The sequence below is a fragment of the Salvelinus alpinus genome, chromosome 6 (assembly GCF_045679555.1).
Source record: "Salvelinus alpinus chromosome 6, SLU_Salpinus.1, whole genome shotgun sequence".
NCBI classification, from domain to species: Eukaryota; Metazoa; Chordata; class Actinopteri; order Salmoniformes; family Salmonidae; genus Salvelinus; species Salvelinus alpinus.
The window spans coordinates 40,964,780-40,988,449 of record NC_092091.1 but is presented as its reverse complement, the minus strand read 5'-3'; the positions used below and the strand labels follow the sequence as shown (position 1 = coordinate 40,988,449).

The window sequence follows — 23,670 nt, the reverse complement described above, 5'->3', positions numbered from 1 at the left end:
ACTACCGGGAGTCCATCAGCCCAGTTGAACGCCTGGCGATTTGTCTCCGGTAAACTACATTCTAGTACATTTTTAAAGCCTTTGATACCATAATTGATTGATACATTGTTTTTATGTGCAACCTAGCTAGCTAAAGGGCTCTCTAGTTAATAGTCCCTATTTGATATCAGATTTACTTTTACAGAATGTTCATTAGGACTCTAACTTTTCCCAAAGTTGGTTTATAATCCTTTTTTAATTATGCAATGTTACCAAATGAAAATAAAGTTGAGGTGCCTTCTGCCCTGATGAAGGTAGGCTAGTCTTCTCCAGGACCCATTGTTGTTCAAGACAGTTAGTCATTCATTACATTCTTATTGGATTCACATACACTCTTAGAGAAAAAGGTTCCAAAAGTGTCCTTCTGCTTTCCCCATAGGATAACCTTTTTTGGTTCCAGGTATAACCCTTTGGTGAAAATGTTATACATGGAACCCAATAGGGTTCTACATGGAACCAAAAGGGGTACTACCTGGAACCAAAAAAGGATCTCCTTTGGGGACAGCCGGAGAACCCTTTTAAGTAGATAGTACCATTCTTTCTAAGAGTAGAGTTGGCCTGGGCTACAGTTTATTGATATAGTCATAGACTGAATTGTAGTGTTTCAAGGAATTGTTAATGATGGTTGATGAGTTTTACAATATAATTAGTAGAGCATAATAAACTGTAATGAGGTAGATATATGAGTAGATATAATATGTGGGTGGAATTCAAATTACATGCAATATTGATAATTATTTTGAATTATATTTTAGATTCTTGGCGACAGGGGACTCCTACAGGACCATTGGATTCAGCTTCCGAGTTGGACGGTCCACGGTGGCAGGCATTTTCCCCTCTGTAGCACAAGCCATTTGGGACTGTCTGGTTGGTGAATACATGCCTGTCCCCAAGGAGGAAGACTGGAGGGCCATCGCTGCCGGGTTCCTGGAGAGGTGGAATTTCCCCAACTGTCTTGGCTCCATTGACGGGAAACATGTAGTAATCCAGGCTCCACCGTGCTCAGGTTCGCAATTCTACAACTACAAGGGTACATATTCAGTTGTACTCTTGGCTGTAGTAGATGCCATCTACTGTTTCCGTGTTGTCAATGTTGGTGCTTACGGCAAGGGAAGTGATGGCGGGACCCTCCGGGACTCTGCCTTCGGCCAGGCACTTCAGGATGGCACCCTGGAGATTCCACCACCTGCATCACTCCCTGGAGCTGAAGACCTGGGACCTGTTCCCCACATCTTCGTCGGCGACGAGGCCTTCACTTTAAGACCCAACCTCATGAGGCCCTACGCTGGACGCCAGCTGCCATTGCCAAAGCCTGTAAGGATCTTTAACAAACGATTGTCCAGGGCAAGGTTAGTTGTTGAATGCGCCTTTGGGATTCTGGCAGCCCGGTGGAGAATGTATTGGAGAGTGCTTGGTCTCAGCCCCTCAAATGTCGATGCCTGCGTGAAGGCCACATGTGTTCTCTATAACTACCTGCGGAGGTCATTCCAGGAGCCGCTCCGGATGGAGATGGGCACGCCAAATGGTCACCTACCTGATGTCACCAGGGCAGGTGCCAACAACGCCCCCAGACAGGCACTCCAGGTGAGGGAGAAGCTGACCACCTACTTCTCATCGCCAGCAGGTGAAGTCCTATGGCAGTATGCCGTGAAGTGAAACTGCTCTTTTAAGAGCCCCCTAACACAAAGGTTATTTTAAGAACCATCCACCGTTGTCCATAAAATTGCATGTTACATTGGTGTCGGAATGCAATCATGGTTACATTGTGACACCGTGGAGCCGGCGCGAGATATTTGTCGGAAAACATACCTCAATGCAGGGATGGGATATGCCACTATACTCCAAATTTGATGGTGTCTTAATGTAACCATGATTGCGTTCCGACCCCAGTGCAGCTCAGTGTAAACAAGCATAACGGTAGAGTTGGTATCTTCTGGCAAGGCCAGTGGTTTCTATCTGTGGTGAAGTTTTCCATAAATCAATGCTTATGACAAATCCAGCTCTAGAGCCAGCCATAGATCAAGCTGGCTAATCTTTGGAATATGGTGTAGTAAAAGAAAACAAGCAACAACAGATAACTAGCTAGATAAGGTTAGCCAGATAAGGTTAGCAAGATACCTAACTAGATAAGGTTAATGCTAGCTCGCTACAGTGATAGCTGTCAGTGCCCTACTTGATGTTTATCAACTCCATGTGGAAATTCCCACACCCAATTTGTGAATATGTATACGTAGCAGTGGAGGCTGCTGAGGGGAGGATGGCTCATAATAAAGGCTGGAACAGAGCAAATGGAATGGCATCAAACCATGTGCTTGATGTATTTGATACCATTCCACTAATTCCGCTCCAGTCAATACCACGAGCCCGCCTATACCAATTAAGATCCACAAACCTGTGAAGTAACCTTCATCATTCTTCCGAAGTCATAAAAAGTCAGTCATAAACCATAACCTTAAATTAAGACCAAAAAGCGAATTTTTGTTTGGATACATTTTGACGATATAGCCCATTTTTACTTTATGCTTGTGGTAACCTCATTCTTCGGAGGTGGAACCTAAACGTGCATTTCCTCTCTAGTACAGGAAACTACATCGAAATAGTGGCGGCAACTTACTCTGGTCATGGCTAGAAGGGATCCCGATTTTGCCTAATTAAAGATGCACTATGCAGAAATCGCTAATTTCCTGGTTGCTAAAATTCTAATAGTTCGCTTAATTTCAATTTATGTGACATAACAAGCATCGAGACTGTAGAGAATCATTGTACCATCTCAACCACTGTGAAATATACTTTCAATAAACCCCAAATATTGTATTTTCAGCTGTTTGAAGCTGGTGTCCAAAACTGAAAGTAAAAGATGCAAAAACGAAACGTAAGACTGGGAAGCAAAGAAATAGTGCACATAGAACATATCTACTGCTTCTTAGACTTGCTTTCAACGAGAATTACAGATTTATAACTCACATGTCTATGTGAATTTAGTCGGGTTGCTCAAAAAGTTACATATTGCAGATTTGAAGTCAAAAGTTGAAATGTTTTGCATTTTAGCAAACCTAACCATTTTCACAAGCCTAATTATTCTAACCTGCTACATGAATTATTTTAACCTGCTCCGTAAATTCTCCTAACACTTCGAACACACCGACTGCGTCATTGCATCACTGCTGCATAACATTTTGCACCTTCTTCACCACACTGTTTGTGTGGGTGGACCATTTCAGTTTGTCCGTGATGTGTACGCCGAGGAACTTAAATGTGGATGGGGGGTGCTCCCTCTGCTGTTTGCTGAAGTCCACGATCATCTCCTTTGTTTTGTTGACGTTGAGTGGGAGGTTGTTTTCCTGACACTACACTCCGAGTGCCCTCACCTATAACTACACTGTTTGTTTTCGGCCATATTCCCAGTCACCTTGCCATGGTTGAATGCGGTGGTTCGTCCTTTCAGTTTTGCGCAAATGCTGCCATCTATCCACGGTTTCTGGTTAGGGTAGGTTTTAATAGTCACAGTGCGTACAACATCTCCTATACACTTCCTGATAAACTCAGCCACCGTATCAATGTATTCGTCAATGTTATTCTGCATTGTTCAGGACCCCGGAGATATGTGCTGCTCTCAGCGATGCCAAGCAGGTCTGAGGCCACGGCAAGAGGTCTCGAGCCATCGGAGCAGGACATGCTGTCCTGCCAGGTAGGACTGGAACTGTTGAAGTGATAGGCGACCCACCCTGAGTTCCAGCACATTGTTGTGTTGATCACTCCATGGGAGGCTCCAGCGGCCGCTGCCCGCCATGCCTCTGAACATTGCACCTCAACCCGTCAGAGGCGTCAGCGCACACCAGCTCTCTGCGGTGGACTCTGATCAGGCTCACCCCCTTTAACAGGGAGTGGGATATCCACACCGATAGGGTCCTCAAACATGCACTCACCACCAACAGTTGACGGTTTCTGTTGTTTTGGGTGCCGATCTTTGGAGTTGAACCATCGCTGGAGTGACCTGCGGGAGAATGCCCTGGGGCTGAGTAGCTGTTGGCACTCTAACACCGACATGGCTCATCCGAGCCAGAAACAGTTGAGGTAGGATAGGATTTTGTTACCTACCTTAGGGAGACGTGCCCTCATGAAAGTTGAGTCTATGGACATCCCAAGTTAGCTCACCTTCTGTGAGAGGGTCTCCTCGTTTAGGGTGAGGCCCAGAACTCGAATGTGGTTCAAGTGGGTCCTTGTGACCTTTGTGGCCTGTTCCCTGGATTGGGCAGACTGCTCTTAAACTGCTCTTAAATGCAAGTAAAACTAAATGCATGCTCTTCAACTGATCGCTGCCTGCACCTGCCTGCCCGTCCAGCATCACTACTCTGGACAGTTCTGACTTAGAATATGTGGACAACTATAAATACCTAGGTGTCTGGCTAGACTGTAAACTCTCCTTCCAGACTCACATTAAGCATCTCCAATCCAAAATTAAATCTAGAATCGGCTTCCTATTTCGCAACAAAACATCCTTCACTCATGTTTCCAAACATACCCTCATAAAACTGACCATCCTACCAATCCACGACTTTGGCGATGTCATTTACAAAATAGCCTCCAACACTCTACTCAACAAATTGAAGCAGTCTATCACAGTGCCATCCGTTTTGTCACCAGTTAGCCCCCTAGTTCACCTACCCACCACTGCGACCTGTACGCTCTCGCTCTCGTCTCATTTGTTCCAAAGTATTCACACACATAATAGAGAGAACCATGTGATCGTATACAAATGTAAGCAAGGTTTGAAATTATTATGTTTTAGTCAGACATTATTGTGAGGACAGACGAGAAGCAAGTACAGGGAGTGAACATTTAATGAATAACGGACATGAAAAGAAACAAGGACAGCATCTGGACAGGGTGAACAAATCAACATTAACGCTTACATGGGGATCAAACTGAGGAATAGACAGATATAGAAGAGGCAATCAACAAAGTGACGGAGTCCAGGTGAGTCCAATGAAGCGCTGATGCACGTAATGATAGTGACAGGTGTGCGTAATGATGGGTCGTCTGGGACAGTACCCCCCCCCCTCCCCCTCTAGGGGCATCACTTGGGCGAGCCTGATGGGCCGGCTGAGGCGTGGGAGCTCGACGAGCCGGCTGAGGCATGGGATGGGAGCATGATGAGCCAACCGAAGCAAAAAAAAATATTGAGCCAGCTAAGGCCTGAAAGCCTGACGAGCCAGCTGAGGCACCCCCGGTTCCTTCGGCAGCGGCACCTGGACCCGACGTCACCAACCGCCCAAAAAAAGAAAACTCCCTGATGCTTCCAATATTGGTGTCTGCATTCTGTGAGGACAGACGCTGGCATACAAGAAGCAAGTACAGGGAGTGAACATTTTAATGAATAACGGACATTAAACGAAACACGGACTGCGTCTGGACAGGGGGAACAAAACAATATTAATGCTGACACGGGGATCAAACTGAGGATAAGACAGATTTAGAGGAGACAATCAACAAAGTGAAGGAGTCCAGGTGAGTCCAATGGAGAGCTGGTGCGCGTAATTATGGTAACAGGTGTGCGTAATGATGGCCCACCTGGTGCCCTCGAGCACCAGAGAGGGGGAGCGGGAGCAGGCGTGACAATTATATCTGTTTGGGCTTCTTGTAGTCAATTTGTTGTCTACAATTATTTGTAATTATGTCTTGGCCCCCCGACCATCCGGTCAATAAAAAATTGTCCCGCAGCTGAATCTATATATAACAAAAATATAAACTCAACATGCAACAATTTCAACGATTTTACTGAGTTACAATTCATATAAGGAAATCAGTCAATTTAAATAAATAAATTTGGCCCAAATCTATGGATTTCACATGACTAGGCAGGGGCGCAGCCATGGGTGGTTTAAGTGTCAAGTTGATGGGCATGTTGCAGCAGTGTGTATGAGGGAGATGCCTAGATATGAGAAGTGTGCAGGAGGGCATGAAACAAAAATGTGTTATATTGGTGGCGAAAGTTATGTGTGCCAGTTGTGGCGGTGCCCATGGGGCTGGAGATTGGAGGTGTCCGGTGAGAGAAAGGCAGACCGAGGTTGCCGGATTAGAGTAGTATAGAAAGTGTTGTATGCTGAAGCAGTGAAGAGAGTGGCAGAGGAAGGTGGGTACAGGGTGAGGGATCCTGAGAGGACTCCTGTGAGTAGGCAGAGACCAAGAAAGAGTGATGGGATGAATATGTGCTTCTGTAAGGTAGGCTTTTTAGCATTTATAGCCATGGTTGTCAATTGATCTGCAGAAATGGATCGAAAGTAACAGAAAATAGAGCTTGTAGTGGCAGAGAAGTACTTGGGATTGCAAGGATTTACAGCAGAACAGCTGCAGGAGGTGTTGAATGATAGTGTTATGTCCTCTCAGACCGTTGGTTAAATGGCGAAATGTGGTGTTAGTTTTTTTAGAGAGGGCTAATAGTTCTTAATTTTGAATTATTGTTTCAAATAATTTAATGTAGGTAGGCTGTGAATGGCCTCACACACCAGTATAGTAGGTGGCGATGTATGCACCTAAACTGATCTCAATACATTTTTATGTTCCCAAAACTAGAATATGTTACAAAGACAGTGCACATAAATTAAATAAAGTCTTTATATAAAGACTTGATGCTTTGCCAAAGTTTCCTAGAAGGAGTGCAAGGTTGAATTGAATATCTGCACACCCGCAATTCACAGATGAGGCGGTCCCTAACGGAAATATGCAAATAAAACATATGCACAAAACATACATTTCATTATTCAAATAATTGTAGCTGAGGCCGATTTGTTTTCCATCACTCACAGCTGAAGATATTAACATTTTATATTCATACAATGTCTGCCATGTTTTTGAATGACGTGTTGATGTCGCCGCTGCTCCCTGTGTGCTTGTGCGCATGTGATGTTGGTCCATATAAACCAGATGTAACCCGGATATAGACGGTCCGTGAATCGGCATATGTGAATGTTAGTAGATTACCTCGAAAACAATGGTCAGACATCTTGGACGCAGTCTCCAGTTTTTATTATACCTCAGTGATGTCGACTGCATATTTCTTTACCTACCTATTGTTCACCTAATACCTTTTTTGCACTATTGGTTAGAGCCTGTAAGTAAGCATTTCACTGTAAGGTCTACACCTGTTGTATTCGGCGCACGTGACAAATAAACTTTGATTTGATTTGTATGACCAATGATCCAGGGTTCCGGTCTAGAAGCATGGTTTCGACTGCTCCTACAGTTTTGCTTCGGTACTCCAGTTTAACTGACACCTGGCCCAGAAAAACAATTTCCATACATGGCCACATAGAGAAGACAGATTTGAAACTTCATAATAAGATACTTTAGTCATTACCTTTATGCACAAAACATCCATCGAATTATTAAAATAATTGTCTCTAAGGCCAATTTGTTTTTCATCACTGACAGCTGAAGATATTACCATTTTAATTTCATCCGCCATGTTTTTGGATGACGTGATGAAGTCCTTAATGATTTTCTTAAATTGTATGTGGAGGCGTCACCAGCTGGAGCGCCATTATGTATTATAATTTATTTAATTGTCTAATCAATTCAATCAATACATTTTTATTTAAAAAACATCACTAATTTACAAAAAAAGGTAGATTTGTTCCGTATTTCAGTCAGGCTCGTGTCTGTTTTGCAGAGAGGATAAGGGGTGAAGCGAGAGGTTTCACTCACCAAAATCTGTTCAAAATAAGCCCAATGCGTTTCTTTTAGCTGATTTTGGACCAAAAGTTTTCGCCTGCCTTCCCGCTTGTGGGATAACGACTCCCATTGTTAAAGCGGAGACATGAGCATTTCGTCATTTTATACAGATCTCCGTTTACGGTCACGTTGCTCTTTTGAAAAGATATACATCATACGGATGTGGTACTGGTGATGTTAAACACTTCCCCAATCGTTGTTGAGATCTGATATTCTGCCAAGCGATACAACTAAAACCAATCAACCAATCACATTTGTAAAATCCTTTCCGTCTAAATTCCAGCTAAACTTGGAGAGGACAGTTAAAAAAGCATGCTTCTGAGGAAGAGCTACAAAAGTAAATAAATAGCTGTATTAGACTGAAAAAATATATAATGTGATTAAACTGAAAAGATATGGTGGATTTCGTCAAACTTGTGAGGCTCTCCATGCTCATTCGTTGCTAATTTAACATATTTTCTGCTACTTCACTCAATCTGGTTTTCAAAGACTCCCTTCCTAACTGTTTTACATTCCCTGAGAACAACCAGAACTGTTTCCTTGGACAAGTATTACTCCTATATTTCCTGCATGACCGCATTTTTCGCGAGGCAAAGGAGTTGCCTGTAGGCGCGCTTCCATTAGCTTGTTCAGTGCAGTTTGTCTTTGTCTGGGATGGGGGGTGCTTCCCCCCAAAAAATATTAATGTAGGCTACACTGTCCAGTGAATGTCCCGCAAAATCATCCCGTTGTCCCGCATTTGGGTATTTTAAATGTTGTCACCCTCGATCAAAGGTCATGAAGTTTCGACTGCAGTCGACTGGAAATTTCTGCTGTTGCTCCTCACCAACTGCAACTTGAAGTCGGGGGCCAAAGCATTGTGGGAGACAACCTTATTCTGTTTTCTTGGAAGCAAAGGGCACTAACTACATGCTCATAAATGGTTGATGTGGCCACCTATCATTGGTTATTATCAATGCATGTTAACTGTTTTGGGTGGATGACTATTTAGAGCTTAAATGCATATTTATCCTTACATCCTTATCTAATTACATAGGCCTACATGTGATCCACATTTCTAACATAAATAAATGAAATATCCTACTTTTGACAATATACTGTATCTAATGTATTTATCTAGATGTTACTGTAATGTTGTATCCCATGCTATAGTCTACAATTTGTCTTGTCTGTAATATTGCTGTCACAAAACAAATTCAAATTTGTTGGTTGTCTGTTACGTGTGAATAAAACTGAGTACTTATTGTAGGCACATGGATTATTGTTGGGTATTTCTATGCTAGCTAGCTATAATCTATACACATTTGGGCTAGCTAACATTTGCTAGCTACCCAGCAAGCTAACCAGTACATTTAACAGAAAGGGTCTTGCTATATGGTAACATTTAGCTAACCAGAATTACCATAGCTGTATTATTTTCATGTGGTAGTTATCCACGTTTTGGTTAGTTAGCTAGCTGCCACAGCATCAATGACTGTAGATAGCTAGCTAGCTATAGCCTATAGTTTTATTCTAGGGAAGCAATAGCTATTTCTGCTAAGTTTATTAGCTAGCCAACTTATACATGTGTTGTGTCATCCAATAATTTATTATCAACTCAAAACTTTAGCTAGCTAGTATTGGCTGTTTGAACTGCAGCCACAACATCAGATTGATTGGGAATTCACTGACTGGCTATAGCTAGCTAACTAGCCAGATCTCATTATCTGCATATGAGTGATCGTTGTTGACATACATGTATTTTCCCCAGATGTACAAGTGTCTTCTCACATCATGTCAGTATAATTTGTTTCATTTTTGATCCAGAAAAGGGCTCACAAAAGCTATGTCTGTAGCTTGTGTTGCTTGCAGTAAGGGCATTGTTCTTTCTTTTTGCCTAATAATGATGTCATCCTTGCATTTTATGCCCAGAAAATGACATCTTCACCAAAAACTAGAAATGAAAGCCAAAATGTTGTGATACACAAAAATGCTGTTGAGGACTTTTTAATGAAGCCTGCATGAGCATTGTTATTAAGTGTTAAGGTATTTATGGAGACCTTTGCCTGTCACCTTTAAGATCCTGGAGTGGATCTTTAACGATAATTGAATTGCAATAACACATAACCTGATGTGAAGGTTCTGCATTTCAAGTAGTTTACAAAAGACCGGATTGATATCCAGGCATACTCATAGCATCAAAGCAAACGCACAACTGAAAAGAGGGGAGGAGCTCAATTGGAGCAAAACCACCTCCGTGCTTCTGTATGCGTTTATAGCAAGCATGGCAGGCGACAGCGAGACAAGGGTGGACAGTCAAGCCGAAAACGAGAATGCTATTCGGCAACCTTTCATCATCGGGGTAGCCGGAGGGACTGCCAGCGGCAAGGTTGGCATTGTGATTTTTTATTAATTAGAAATGTCATGTTTTTATTTGAAACACTGAATTGTCAACGTGGTTGAAAGATGAGAACTCCCTGACCGCGTGGCTCCTGTCATGACAGACCAATGAATTAATTTGTTCCATTAAAGCTAGTTTGTTCTTTAATAATTTCTGGAAAAACATTGACATTTTTAAAGCGTGTATAGGAATAGGCCCTGTTTGGCAATAATTTAACCCACTTATGTGGCTGTAGAGAACTGACCTTAATCCAACTTGCATTCATGTCTTTGTCTATAACATCTATAGCCCTATCAATTCGTGTACAAATAATTAAATATTAACACAAACCTATATGAAACAAGGATTTTGAGAGGAATCTACTCCTGTGGTTTATTAAATTCAGAAAGGGCATTTATGACAATCGACAGAACCGAAAAGCAATACTTTGCTTAGCCAACTAAACTCAACGATTTACGATGGAGTTAAGCGGCGACCAGTGTGGGCGGACTGGAGCTAAAACATCATATACAATTTTAGTTTATCAAAAACTACTGATTTCAGAACGGGTGCTGAAATCATTTGATTTCTTATTCATTAAGAAAAAGTGGCGTTGAGCTCCAGTCCGCCCACTGTTAATATTCACTTTCTAATGCGTCGACAGGACCAGCTGATTACATCTGGCGAGCAGTGAAAACTGCCTATGCGCCATAATTCGCGGCACAGTAAAATAAATAAAAATTCTAAACCGAGGCGCAACATCGAACGCTTGCCAAACAGACTAGGTCAGGGTTTGGGGCTTGAAAAATCAATGAGAAGTAAAATAAAATCTTCCTTAGTAGTTCATTTTCTAGAAACCAAAAGGCACGAGGTAGATTCGAGGTAATGTCTTTAGTATTTGAACATGTTATTACTCCAAAGTGACAAACTGAAATGTTTCATTTTTGTCAAACAGCTTTAGTCCGGAGTGTCTGAGTTGATGGCTTGCACATGCGCGATACGACCGTTAGACCAGATGACGTCTTACTACGCATGAGTTTAGCTATCCAGCGTCGCCATGACATCGCCTATACGTGTGATCTGGAATTTCGATTGGAAAAGCAGTTTTAGCCCATCTTCTCACTGTAGCCTACTGTCTTGCGTAATATGTGTCACATCTTACCTCATAACGTGTAAGGAGGTGAGCCTCAGTCTACGTCAATCTGTTGCGGCTTTTTCCATGTAGGCTACTGTTCATCATGGTACAGTAAATAATAAGTGTTCTTTACAGAATCAAGAATTCAACCATGCCAAAGTCATATTGTGAATAATACAGACGTCACTTTATAATCTAGCACACTTATATTTCCAATTGTCTGTCTGGTTAGGTAAACAGGTAGTCTAAACATATGGCCTTTCAAATGCACCTCCCCCCACCCCTCTGAAGAAAGTGACTGTTATCTCTTGTTTTTCTGTTTTTGTTTTTCACTGTCTACCTGAGACAGTCCTAAACAGTCCCCTGAAATGGCCGATGGCCTTGCAGCTATGTCCTCTGCTGTATTGTGTAGTCTGCTGTCTCTCAAAGATTTGAATGAGTATCCCTCTATCTTTTTCGAAGGTTGCATATGTTGTTTTTTTTTATCGTGTTTTGAATATGATTTAATAAGACAAGGGAGGATTTATTATGGTCAAACCCATTTCTTGTCACGAGTCATATTGTGGAACTGTGTACACTATAGGCCTACTGAGCCGGGGAGAGCTTCACTCTGCTAGCCTGGTTATGCATCCACCATATTTCCTGAAATATCCAAGCCAGCACAATAGCCTACGGTTCGGGTTAGCACAGTAGGCCTTAGGGCTGAGAATTGCCTGGGACCTCATCGCGATACTTAGGTGCCGATACATTATGTATTGCAATACCATATATAGCAATTCGATTCTGTAATTCTATTGCGATTCGATGTTCCAAACATATTGCTCACCATATGTCTACTGCAGAGTGACGAGAGAAATAAAAGTTCTGAAAACAAATGGGCTCCCTATTTAAAAATTAGATGGAGTACAATCTATGAAGGAGAAATACTGGAGTACAGTAAACCAACGCAAAAATAATATTGCAATATGGTCAAAATGATACTTTATGTCATCAAAAATAATAATCCCCCATCACTAGTAGGCCTACTGTCAGTCAGGCACAATTTTACTGTTCCTTCCCAGCGATGTTTACTTGACCTTCAGCTGTGTTTTGTCATAACAGCCAGTGAGCTGACCATGTAAGAAAAAGAAAAAAATATGTTTTTCCTTTTACAGTACAGATTGCTATACCCACTGTAACTGATCATGACATAGCTTGTCAATTGTCTTTATGTACCTCTGACGTAGGATTGCAGGGTAAACTGCAGTTTAGCTTTTTTGGGAGACAATAGAATTTTGAACTGGGGCAGGGGAATGTTTAGTCAGCGTGGGCAATAGAAGAGGCAGACTTTGAAGGTATGTCTGACTGACCCATCCCTGGGTAAGAGACCTGGCCTGGTCTTTTGTGACCAAGAGCAGTTTCGGCAATCACTGTTTTATTAAGGGCTTGAAAGAAATGTGAAATGACAAAGGGGTCTGGTATTGGGAGAGTTGGAGCTCTCAGAAACCTCACAAGCACTAACCTGACAATCATCTCCCTAACATTTGTTTGCTTTGTAATTTTTTGTAGATTCATTTCGTAGAAGGTTTGTGAAGAAAATAAATGCAGATAAGAAATTGAGTAATTCACATCCTCTATGAAAGGCTGTTCTAGAGCATGAATTGTGGTCCACTTGACGTTCCTTTGCGTGTAATATTTCTTGGTATCATACCCCACAACAAACGAAAGAGAGAAACGACCAGTAGAGCCACCTGTTTATCCAACAGTGTTTTTTTCTTCTTCTGACAAACTTTTCTGGGAAGTCTGGAGAGACAATGCAGTTTCACTTTAGGTTGTGTGTATGAAGTCTGTAGGGCCCAGGCCCAACTTGCGGATTATTAGTTAAATGGATTGAGAGTGTGACCCGGACTGGTGACTAAGTACAGTGAGTCCCATCAAATAACATATTGTGGCTGCATGAATCTTGTAATGCCCCTTATTTGACATCCTTGAACTATTCCCTCTTAATCTAGACTCATTTATAAACGACTCATTTATAAATGTGGATTGACTCCAGACAAATATATTCTGCTTCATCATCTTGTATTATCTTTGCCCTGTCTGAGCTCTTTTCATGGAGACACTAATGTATTTTTCACTGATTGCTAGCATGCATTTTCCTCTTCTGCTGCAATACATTTTCCCTTCTCTAACAACAAGTTCAACTTGACCCTAATGTCTGTTGCCAGTCATCTCTTATTCTGTTCTCTATTAGGCCTGGAGCAAGCAGTTAGATTATCATGGCTGGTGACACGTGTAGGTGCAGTGGTCTAAGAATAGCACCTCGATATTGACTGACCGACATCCTGTCTACTGTGGTGTGCCACAGACTTGGTCTGTAGCAGCTTTACTGTTCTCAATGACACAAGTCTGGTTTGGACGTCATGTGTTAAATAATGTTACAAGACTTTATGTGTTGAATTTTTTTTTTGAAAGTGATTTCAGCCAAGTAATTTCTTCCAAGGTTCCATCCAACAGTGTTGTGATAATGTGAGATCCTCATTACTGATCTAATTATCCTATTTGCTGTAGGCCCACTCTCCTCTTCCTTGAATTGGCTAATGAACCATAGAGACATGTCCTTTGGGCTGTACTGCGAGATCAGTAGGGATGGGGTAGTTCCCTTTTGGAATTATTCATATTAGTATATTTTCCAATGTAAAAGAATGCTGCACTTCCTAAACGAACAAGGAGGAAGTGACAGAGGTTAGCCACGCGTGATGTAGTCAACTAGAAGCCAGCAAGGTGACCACACCCAGGGGCCCTAAGTCATAGAGAGGCCCTATGAGTGAATGAGGATTCTAGTTGTAAAATAGGTCAGAGTATTGCAAACATCTAAGAACATTTTAAATGAGAGCTATTGCACATTGCTGCAGATTTGGCTTCTTCTGTACTGTCTGTAAATCTATGTAATAGTCTGGTACCAATATATTCAATATCTCCATAGCTCAGTGAACACAACTCCACTCTTACATCTTTATGGGTCACAATTTACTTCAGATAGTGTTATCTATCTGACAGAATTAACTGTCACTCTCGCTCCTCCCTCTGCCCATGGCCAGTCGTCTGTCTGCGGTAAGATCATGGAGCTGCTTGGCCAGAACAAGATTGACCATCACCAGCGCCAGGTGGCCATTCTCAGCCAAGACAGCTTCTACAGGGTCCTCACACCGGACCAGAAGGCCAAAGCACTGAAGGGACAGTTCAACTTCGACCACCCAGGTATTTATCTAATCTATTTATTTATCTGGATACTGTGTCAATCGCTAAATCGTAGTCGTATGGTATATGTTAACAACTGGCAACTGTAGCTTTATCCCTTGCTTGCTTTCCAGTGTAAAAAAATGTACGAATAGTTTCTCAAATCCCTTTGCTCTCTCATTGAAGATAAATAGTTGCGTTGTTGAGTTGATACTCAAAGGATACTTCTGTTGGGCTTTTCCCCCTAGTTCTTAGAAATAGAATTACCATAATTCCTGGAGAGAACTAAAGGTTTCTACATGTCCTGCCTTGGGGCCAATGACTGCTGTATTGAAAATCTGTCTCATTCAGAGTACATACTTAGCAGCAGTGCCCCTGGTAGAATGTGTAGCAGAGTCTGTCTCAGACAGTGTGGTAGATAATGTTTGGGCCCTGGTCAAAAGTAGTTCACTAAATAGGTTGCATATCAGCACCGATGCTATCCCCATAGCAACATGCCACCTTGTGGGATTAGATCTAGATCCTATGGCCTGGCACAGTGGCACCAGCAGAAACATAGACATTGTTCTGAGTGCCTTTGCTCTCTCTCTCTTCTCAGATGCATTTGACAATGAGCTCATCGTCAAAACGTTGTGGGACATTTTGGAGGGCCAAACAGTGCAGATCCCAGTGTATGACTTTGTCACCCATTCCAGGTCAGTGGTTAGGACACTCACTCCACTCACTCACTCATCTCATCTCATACACATTGTCCTCTCTCTGGTGTGTGTGTCAGGAAGGAAGAGGCGGTGACGGTGTACCCAGCAGATGTGGTGCTGTTCGAGGGCATCCTGATGTTCTACTCCCAGGAGATCCGGGACCTGTTCCAGATGAAGCTGTTTGTGGACACAGACGCAGACACACGGCTCTCACGCAGGGGTGAAACCTTAGACATATATATTCACTATTTCATTGGATGAAACGCATCAAACTTGTGAGTTGTACAAAAACACCAGGGGGCTTCCAATACAGGGCCTGGAGGGCATGAATGGGAACCGGGTGTAGAAGTCTACTAGTTTTGTAAGAATCTTTTCTGTGAAATCATACTGAAAGCTCCACTCCTGTTCTGTGTTCCCTCCCCAGTGCTCCGAGACATCAGCGAGCGAGGAAGGGACCTGGAGCAGGTGCTAACGCAATACATAACCTTTGTTAAGCCAGCCTTTGAAGAGTTCTGTCTGCCAGTGAGTACCTAGCTATGATACTGCCACAACACGTATTCTAAGAGCCTTGGATCAATCAAATTATATCAATAGCTAGGTTTCCATCCACTTGTCGACAGATTTTCATGCGAATATTCTCAAATCTGCATTTTCCTGCAAGATATGTTTCCATTACATTGACTTGTTGTGGATAAAGGCTGTGCGTGATGTAGTGCACATAAAAATTACTTTTGCGGTTAAATTCCCATGTACCAAATAAAAAATACAAGTTAAATGGGTTTCCATCGCATTTTCAACTCTACTGATGGTTTTGTCGCTACAAAACTTGTTATTTAGCGAATATACCCACTCTTGTCTTGGCACGTGCGCTTTAGCCAACAGCTCTCAGATACAGTGCAGGTATAGCCTACATGATGAGATTATTATGGATTAAAAAAAGTACGATTATTTTTATTTGTCAAACGGCAGCCAAGACTCGATCGTGTCAGCAGAATAAGACGCTCGATATTTATTGGAAAGAAGCATCAAGCTGCATTTTCACCACCCTGTGAAGTTCATCGTAACTTATTTAATCTGTAGCCTAATAAACTGCAAGCTTTCCTGAGTCATAGTGGGAGGACCACACAACATATCATTGCGTGACTCCAAGTTTATCATATAAAATATGATGGTTATTATATCAATATTTGCTCATAGTTTCCATCACCGTTTCTCACAATACATTTTACAGACATGAAAAGATCCCACCTTTTCAAGTGTATTTTGTTGACAGTTGGAAAGTTTACAGACATTTGTTGTTTCCATCTGGCCTGTAGTGACAAAAAAAAAAATCTGACATGTACTATACTCGCATAAAAAAGTTGGCTAGAAACCTGGTTATTGTCAGTCGTCTCTGACCTCCTCTTGAATGGTATTGAACACCCTGGCCCTGATTCTTAAAAGAAAAATATATATATATATTTCACCTTTATTTAACCAGTTAGGCCGGTTGAGAACAAGTTCTCATTTACAACTGCTACCTGTCCAAGATGAAGCAAAGCAGTGTGACAAAAACAACACAGTTACACATGGGATAACAAACGTACAGTCTACAACACGATAGAAAAATCTGTATACAGTGTGTGCAAATGAGGTAAGGCAATAAATAGGCCATAGTGGCGAAGTAGTTACAATTTAGCAATTAACACTGGAGTGATATGTGCAGATGAGGATGTGCAAGTAGAAATACTGGTGTGCAGAAAAACAAATATGGGGTAGGTGGTTGGTTGGATGGGCTATTTACAGATGGGCTGTGTACAGCTTCAGCAATCAGTAAGCTGCTCTGACAACTGATGCTTAAAGTTAGTGAGGGAGATATAAGTCTCCAACTTCAGTGAATTTATTTTTTTATTATTATTTAAAAATATATATATATATATATAATAAATATTTGTTATTATTTTTATTATTATATATTTTTTTGCAATTTGTTCCAGGCATTGGCAGCAAAGAACTGGAAGGAAAGGTGGCCAATGGAGGTGTTGGCTTTGTGGATGACCAGTGAAATATACTTGCTGGAGTGCGTGCTACGGGTGGGTGTTGCTATGGAGACCAGTGAGCTGAGATAAGGCGGCGCTTTACCTAGCAAAGACTTACAGATGACCTGGAGCCAGTGGGTTTGGTGACGAATATGTAGCGAGGACCAGCCAACGAGAGGATACAGGTCGCAGTGGTGTGTAGTATATGGGGCTTTGGTGACAAAACGGATGGCACTGTGATAGACTGCATCCAATTTGCAGAGTAGAGTGTTGGAGGCTATTTTGTAAATGACACAGCCGAAGTCGAGGATCGGTAGGATAGTCAGTTTTACGAGGGTATGTTTGGCAGCATGAGTGAAGGATGCTTTGTTGTGAAATAGGAAGCCGATTCTAGATTTAATTTTGGATTGGAGATGCTTAATGTGAGTCTGGAAGGAGAGTTTACGGTCTAACCAGACACCTAGGTTTTTGTAGTTGTCCACATATTCTAAGTCAGAACCGTCCAGAGTAGTGATGCTAGTTGTGCGGGCAGCGATCGGTTGAAGAGCATGCATTTAGTTTTACTAGCATTTAAAACCGTTGGAGGCCACGGAAGGAGTGTTGTATGGCATTGAGGCTCGTTTGGAGGTTTGTTAACAGTGTCCAAAGAAGGGTCAGAAGTATATAGAATGGTGTCGTCTGCGTAGAGGTGGATCAGAGAATCACCCGCAGCAACAGCGACGTCACTGATATATACAGAGAAAAGAGTCGGCCCGAGAATTGAACCCTGTGGCACCCCATAGAGACTGCCAGAGGTCCGGACAATAGGCCCTCCGATTTGACACACTGAACTCTATCTGAGAAGTAGTTGGTGAACCAGGCCAGGCAGTCATTTGAGAAACCAAGTCTGCCGATAAGAATACGGTGATTGACAGAGTCGAAAGCCTTGGCCATGTCGACGAATACAGCTGCACAGTACTGTCTTTTATCGATGGCGGTTATGATGTCGTTTAGACTTTGAGTGTGGCTGAGGTGCACCCGTGACCAGCTCGGAAACCGGATTGCATAGCGGAAATGGTACGGTGGGATTCGAAATGGTCAGTTATCTGTTTATTGACTTGGCTTTCAAAGACTTTAGAAAGGCAGGGCAGGATGGATATAGATCTGTAACAGTTTGGGTCTAAAGTGTATCACCCTTTGAAGAGGGGGATGACCGCGGCCCCTTTCCAATCTTTAGGAATCTCAGACGATACGAAAGCGGTTGAACAGACCAGTAATAGGGGTTGCAACAATGGCGGCAGATAATTTTAGGAAGAGAGGGTCCAGATTGTCTAGCCCAGCTGATTTGTAGGAATCCAGATTTTGCCGCTCTATCAGAACATCAGTTGTCTGGATTTGGGTGAAGGAGAATTGGGGGAGGCTTGGGCCAGTTGCTGCGGGGGGTGCAGAGCTGTTGGCCGGGGTTGGGGTAGCCAGGTGGAAAGCATGGCCAGCCGTAGAGAAATGCTTATTGAAATTCTCAATTGTTGTGGATTTATCGGTAGTGACATTGTTTCCTAGCCTCGGTGCAGCTGGGAGGTGCTGCTCTTATTCTCCATGCTTTAGTGTCCCAAAACTTTTTGGAATTAGTACTGCAGGATGCAAATTTCTGTTAGGAAAGCAAAGGCTAGCTTTTTCAAACTAACTGAATATTGGTTCCTGACTTCCCTGAAAAGTTGCATATCGCGGGGACTATTCGATGCTAGTGCAGTACGCCACAGGATGTTTTTGTGCTGGTCAAGGGCAGTCAAGTCTGGAGTGAACCAAGGGCTTTATTTGTTCTTAGTTCTGCATTTTTTGAAAGGGGCATGCTTATTTAAGATGGTGAGGAAAGCCCTTTTAAAGAACAACCAGGCATCCTCTATTGACGGGATGAGGTCAGAAAGGCCTGTTCGCAGAAGTGTTTTAGGGATCGTTTGACAGTGATGAGGGGTGGTCCTTTGACTGCAGACCCATAACGGACGCAGGCAATGAGGCAGTGATCACTGAGATCCTGGTTGAAGATAGCAGAGGTGTGTTTAGAGGGCAGGTTGGTCAGGATGATACCTACGAGAGTGCCCATGTTTACGAATTTGGGGTTGTACCTGGTAGGTTCCTTGATCATTTGTGTGAGATTGAGGGCATCTAGCTTAGATTGTAGGACGGCCGGGGTGTTAAGCATATCCCAGTTTAGGTCGCCTACCAGTACGAACTCTGACGATAGATAGGGGGCAATCAATTCACTTATGGTGTCCAGGGCACAGCTGGGGGCTGAGGGGGGTCTATAACAAGCAGCAACAGTGAGGGACTTATTTCTGGAGAGAGAGCTTTTTTAAAGTAGAAGCTCGAACTGTTTGAGCATAGACCTGGATAGTATGACAGAACTCTGCAGACTATCTCTGCAGTAGATTGCAACTCTGCCCCCTTTAGCAGTTCTATCTTGACGGAAAATGTTGTAATTGGGGATGAAAATTTCTGACTTTTCGGTGGCCTTCCTAAGCCAGGATTCAGTCACGGCTAGGACATCAGGGTTGGCGGAGTGTGCTAAAGTAGTGAATAAAGCAAACTTAGGGAGCAGGCTTCTGATGTTAACATGCATGAACCCAAGGCATTTACGGTTACAGAAGTCAACAAGTGAGAGCGCCTGGGAACACACAGGGCCTGGGTTAACCTCTACATCACCAGATGAGGAGGATGAGGGTACTGCTAAAGGCTATAAGAACTGGTCGTCTAGTGCATTGGGAACAGCGTAATAAAGTAGCTGATTTCTGGGCATAGTAGGATAGATTCAGGGCATAATGTACAGACAAGGGTATGGTAAGGTGTGAGTACAGTGTAGGTAAACCCAGGCATTGAGTGACGATGAGAGCGGTTGCATCCCTGGAGGCGCCAGTTAAGCTAGGTGTGGTCTCTGCGTGTGTGTGGGGTGGGGCAAAGGAACTATCTGAGGCATGTTGAGCGGGACTAGGGGCTCCGCAGTAAAATAAAACAGTGAGAGCTACCCTAAACAACAGTATACAAGGCATATTGACATTCGAAAGAGTCATAAAGCAATCGCAGGTGTTGAGTGGGAGAGCTCAGACAATGGGTAATATAACAACAACTGGTAAATGGCGATGACTGGGCAGAGGGTCAGTTAGCTACACACAGGACCTGAGTTCGGGGCTGGGGCCAACAGATAAACAAAATGAAGTACCGTGTTAATGAACAGTCCAGCAGGCATCAGCTGTGTAGCCGAGTGATCATAGGGTCCAATGAGCAGCAATAGATGAAACGGGGAGCCGTTCGGTAGTCGTTACTACACTAGGCGAGCGGGAGACGCGGCGTTCAGGAAGCTAGCGGACCGGGGCTAGCAGAAGGGTCTTCACCGACATCCACGACGCAGAGGCCGGTTGAGAGCACATCGGCCGAAATACGTCAGCAGACCAGTCGTGATGGAACGGCAGGGCTCTGTGTCGACAAAGGGTCCAGGCCAATTGGCAAGAGTTATTGTAGTTGGTGTACTTCGTTTGCTAGCTGGGAGATGGGCCTAGCTCGAGGCTAACTGGTGCTTGCTTCTGGACAAGGGCATTAGCCACAATAACCACTCGGTAGGGTGATCCGGTGTAATGGTCCAGAGCTTGCGGCAGGAATCCGGTGATGTAGTGGGAAAAAGCAGTCCAATATTCTCAGGGCTGATATCGCGCTGTGCAGACTGGCAGGTGTTGTGGTGTGCAGACTGGCAGGGCTAAAGCGGCTGGTGTCTGCACTAAAGGCTAACAATGACTAAATAGCTAGTAGCTAATTAGCTGACTAGCCTCTGATGGAGGTTCCAGTTATAAGGTCTCAAAAATAGCAGATCCTTACCACATTGGGTGAGGCCGGAAGGTATATTTAATTCGAAAATGGAAAAAGAGATTGAATGTGTACAAAAAAAATGAAAAAATAGGAATATTTACACGGGACAAAAACAAACACGTCTTACTGCTACGCCATCTTGGTTAAGATGTGATTCAGATCGTATTGCTAAACATGTTTATTTCTTCACCCCCTGTAGACCAAGAAGTGTGCTGACGTGATCATTCCCAGAGGAGCAGATAATCTTGGTGAGTTTCTGGCTGTTTGTTTCTCAAGATTGCTGCCTTATGTAAGCAAGCAGGTTGTTATGTGACAAACTTCACTGACTCATTCTTGGACACATCTCCCCATAGAGAGTCTGTCATTGACATTGTTAATCAGTCCAGTCTCTTACCCTGCGATGGTAAACTTACTAAAGGCGGATGTGAATGTGATGGCTGTTTTGTTTATTCTACTGTCTTGAGATAGCTGTTGTGATTGGTGAGACCTATACATGGGAAGCAGACTAGATTAGCTGTTTTGTCCTGGGAATGTTTCAGACTCTCTGTTTTGGAATGGCAAGGTCAATTGTAGATTTTTCAAAACAACATGTGGTGTTATTAAACTCTGGAACTTGTTCTGCTTAAATTTTATCTGAATAAAAGAGGAATGGAACACCGTTACAGATTATCCTTCAATGTCCTCTGAATGTGCCCCCTCTCTCTCCTTAACAGTTGCTATAAACCTTATAGTTCAGCACATCCAGGACATTCTGAACGGTGGTCTGACCAAACGCCTGAACGGCAGCCTTAACGGTTACGGAACTCCCCGGAAACGGCAGGTGTCAGAGTCCAGCAGTCGGCCCCACTAACCGCACCGGCCCTCTCTGAACACCAGGGAGCTAGGGATCGATGGAGGAGGGCTCCTCTGTACATACCTACCACCTGCTACACTGTATTAAAAAAAAAAAAAAAACTTTCTCTAGCAAGAATATGCAAGGCCTTCATTTGATTTTTTTTTTTTTGACTGGATGATGAAATGTTTTGTAAGGGAGGAAGGAACTGTTTCAGTTCAAAGGTGAAGCAGTTATTTTATTTATGTATTTTTATTTGATATTCTGGCCCCTTTTTGAGCTTGCAGATGTTAATAAATGAGGATGAAGTTGGGTTGAGCTTGAGCCCTTGCTCTGCGTTCAGTGGTCAGTGCATTTTGATTGGTCATGTTGTCTGTCTTTCTGTACTGTTGGTTTGGAATGGAAGGAAGGACGTGTGACAGATTTTATTTGTTACTGAGGGAACTCAGAGACAAACACACACTACATGATCTTGGAAACTATCCAAGAACCGAGATGCAAAACTGGATGCAATTCGCCTCTGTAGATTCCAAATGAGCAATTATTTGATTAACTGACGTACATGTACCTTAGAGCACTAATCATGTTTGACATGGTATAGGATACCACTTCTCACATTCCTTTACTCTGCTACCACCCTTTATCCTTTGCCTCAGTGTTACAAGCCTACTCTTGAGCTAGTGAAAGGGAAAATTCTCAGGCCCTACACAGATTATCTGCCTTTGCTCACCGATTCAATGGGTCAAAGCAACTTAATGTTTTCTCCATCTGGGAAAAAAAACGGAACTACTTGACTTCACAAATCAAAGCAGTGTTCTTAGTTTGTACATAGTGTAGTATTATTTACCCTCTTGATGTTGCTCTTTTTCAATCATTTTTCAGTGTTCACGGTATTTGCTTGTTACCATGCATCTTGGAACAAACATCCTAAATTTGAGAACGTAACTGAGATTAATTTGTCTTTTTCAATCTTTACCTCGACCGGTTTTGTGTATAGTGGCTGACAACCCCACCAAATAAATAAACTGCCTGAAACCCTTACATGGTAGTTTGTAATGCCCCCATGTCAATTGAATTCTTTCGGGGTTCCAACTTGTAACTTTTTAGTTTTTTGAAGCTCATGCTCTTGAAGGATGAGATCACTAGAACTGCCTCTGTCTGAACATCAGTGAAGTACATATTCTTTACATAATGTTCTTTCATTGCCAGGGTTAATTTGATAGAGGTGTTTTAAGCCTACAAATATTGTAGGTTGTCTTGAACTGCAGGATCATTTGAGGTAAATTTGCACGAAAAAATATGGAGATTGTCCACGTTAGTAACAATTGACTCAACAAGCATTAATATATTTAATTAACAGTGTATTTCATCAATGTACAACTGTGCTTTGTTTTTTTCCTATTATTTTGTACAATTTTGCATCACCAAAACATTTTCCTTTAGGTGGAGGCTCTCGGGTCATTAATATACTTTAATTCCACATCAAATTGCCCACCATATATTGTTTGATTTGAATACATCACTGATAAATTAATCAAAATATACTGCAATATTCCCAGACTGATATAAAAAGTGAGATTATGGTCTTGTTAACATTCACTCACTGAATTGTGCTAGTAGTGTTATACTAAAGATTGTACTGTATTGAAAGGGGTAGTCTACGATTACAATAGATTGTTTTTGCTTTCAGAAATATAGATATTTAAAAAAAATCCTGACTGCTGTGATGTTTCCTACCTCAAAATATTTGATACCTGTATGCAAAGTGTATACTGTGTTTTTGTTTTTTTCACATTTCCAGGGCC

General features: G+C 42.6%; 1 protein-coding gene across 2 annotated transcripts; it reads left to right on the top strand.

Moving 5' to 3' along the window:
- The first annotated feature begins 9,945 nt into the window (after positions 1-9,945).
- Positions 9,946-22,183, top strand: LOC139578694 (uridine-cytidine kinase 2-A). Of its 2 annotated transcripts, XM_071406638.1 has the most exons (8): positions 9,981-10,138; positions 14,345-14,504; positions 15,082-15,178; positions 15,259-15,401; positions 15,606-15,703; positions 17,158-17,253; positions 21,233-21,281; positions 21,747-22,183. In XM_071406638.1, the coding sequence occupies exons 1-8, from the start codon at positions 10,034-10,036 to the stop codon at positions 21,881-21,883; spliced, it is 885 nt and encodes a 294-aa protein (XP_071262739.1). In that variant the 5' UTR covers positions 9,981-10,033; the 3' UTR covers positions 21,884-22,183. The 2 variants fall into 2 exon arrangements, with proteins under 2 accessions (XP_071262740.1, XP_071262739.1); XM_071406639.1 differs by lacking the exon at positions 17,158-17,253 and having other exon boundaries at positions 9,946-10,138.
- The last annotated feature ends 1,487 nt before the right edge of the window (positions 22,184-23,670 follow it).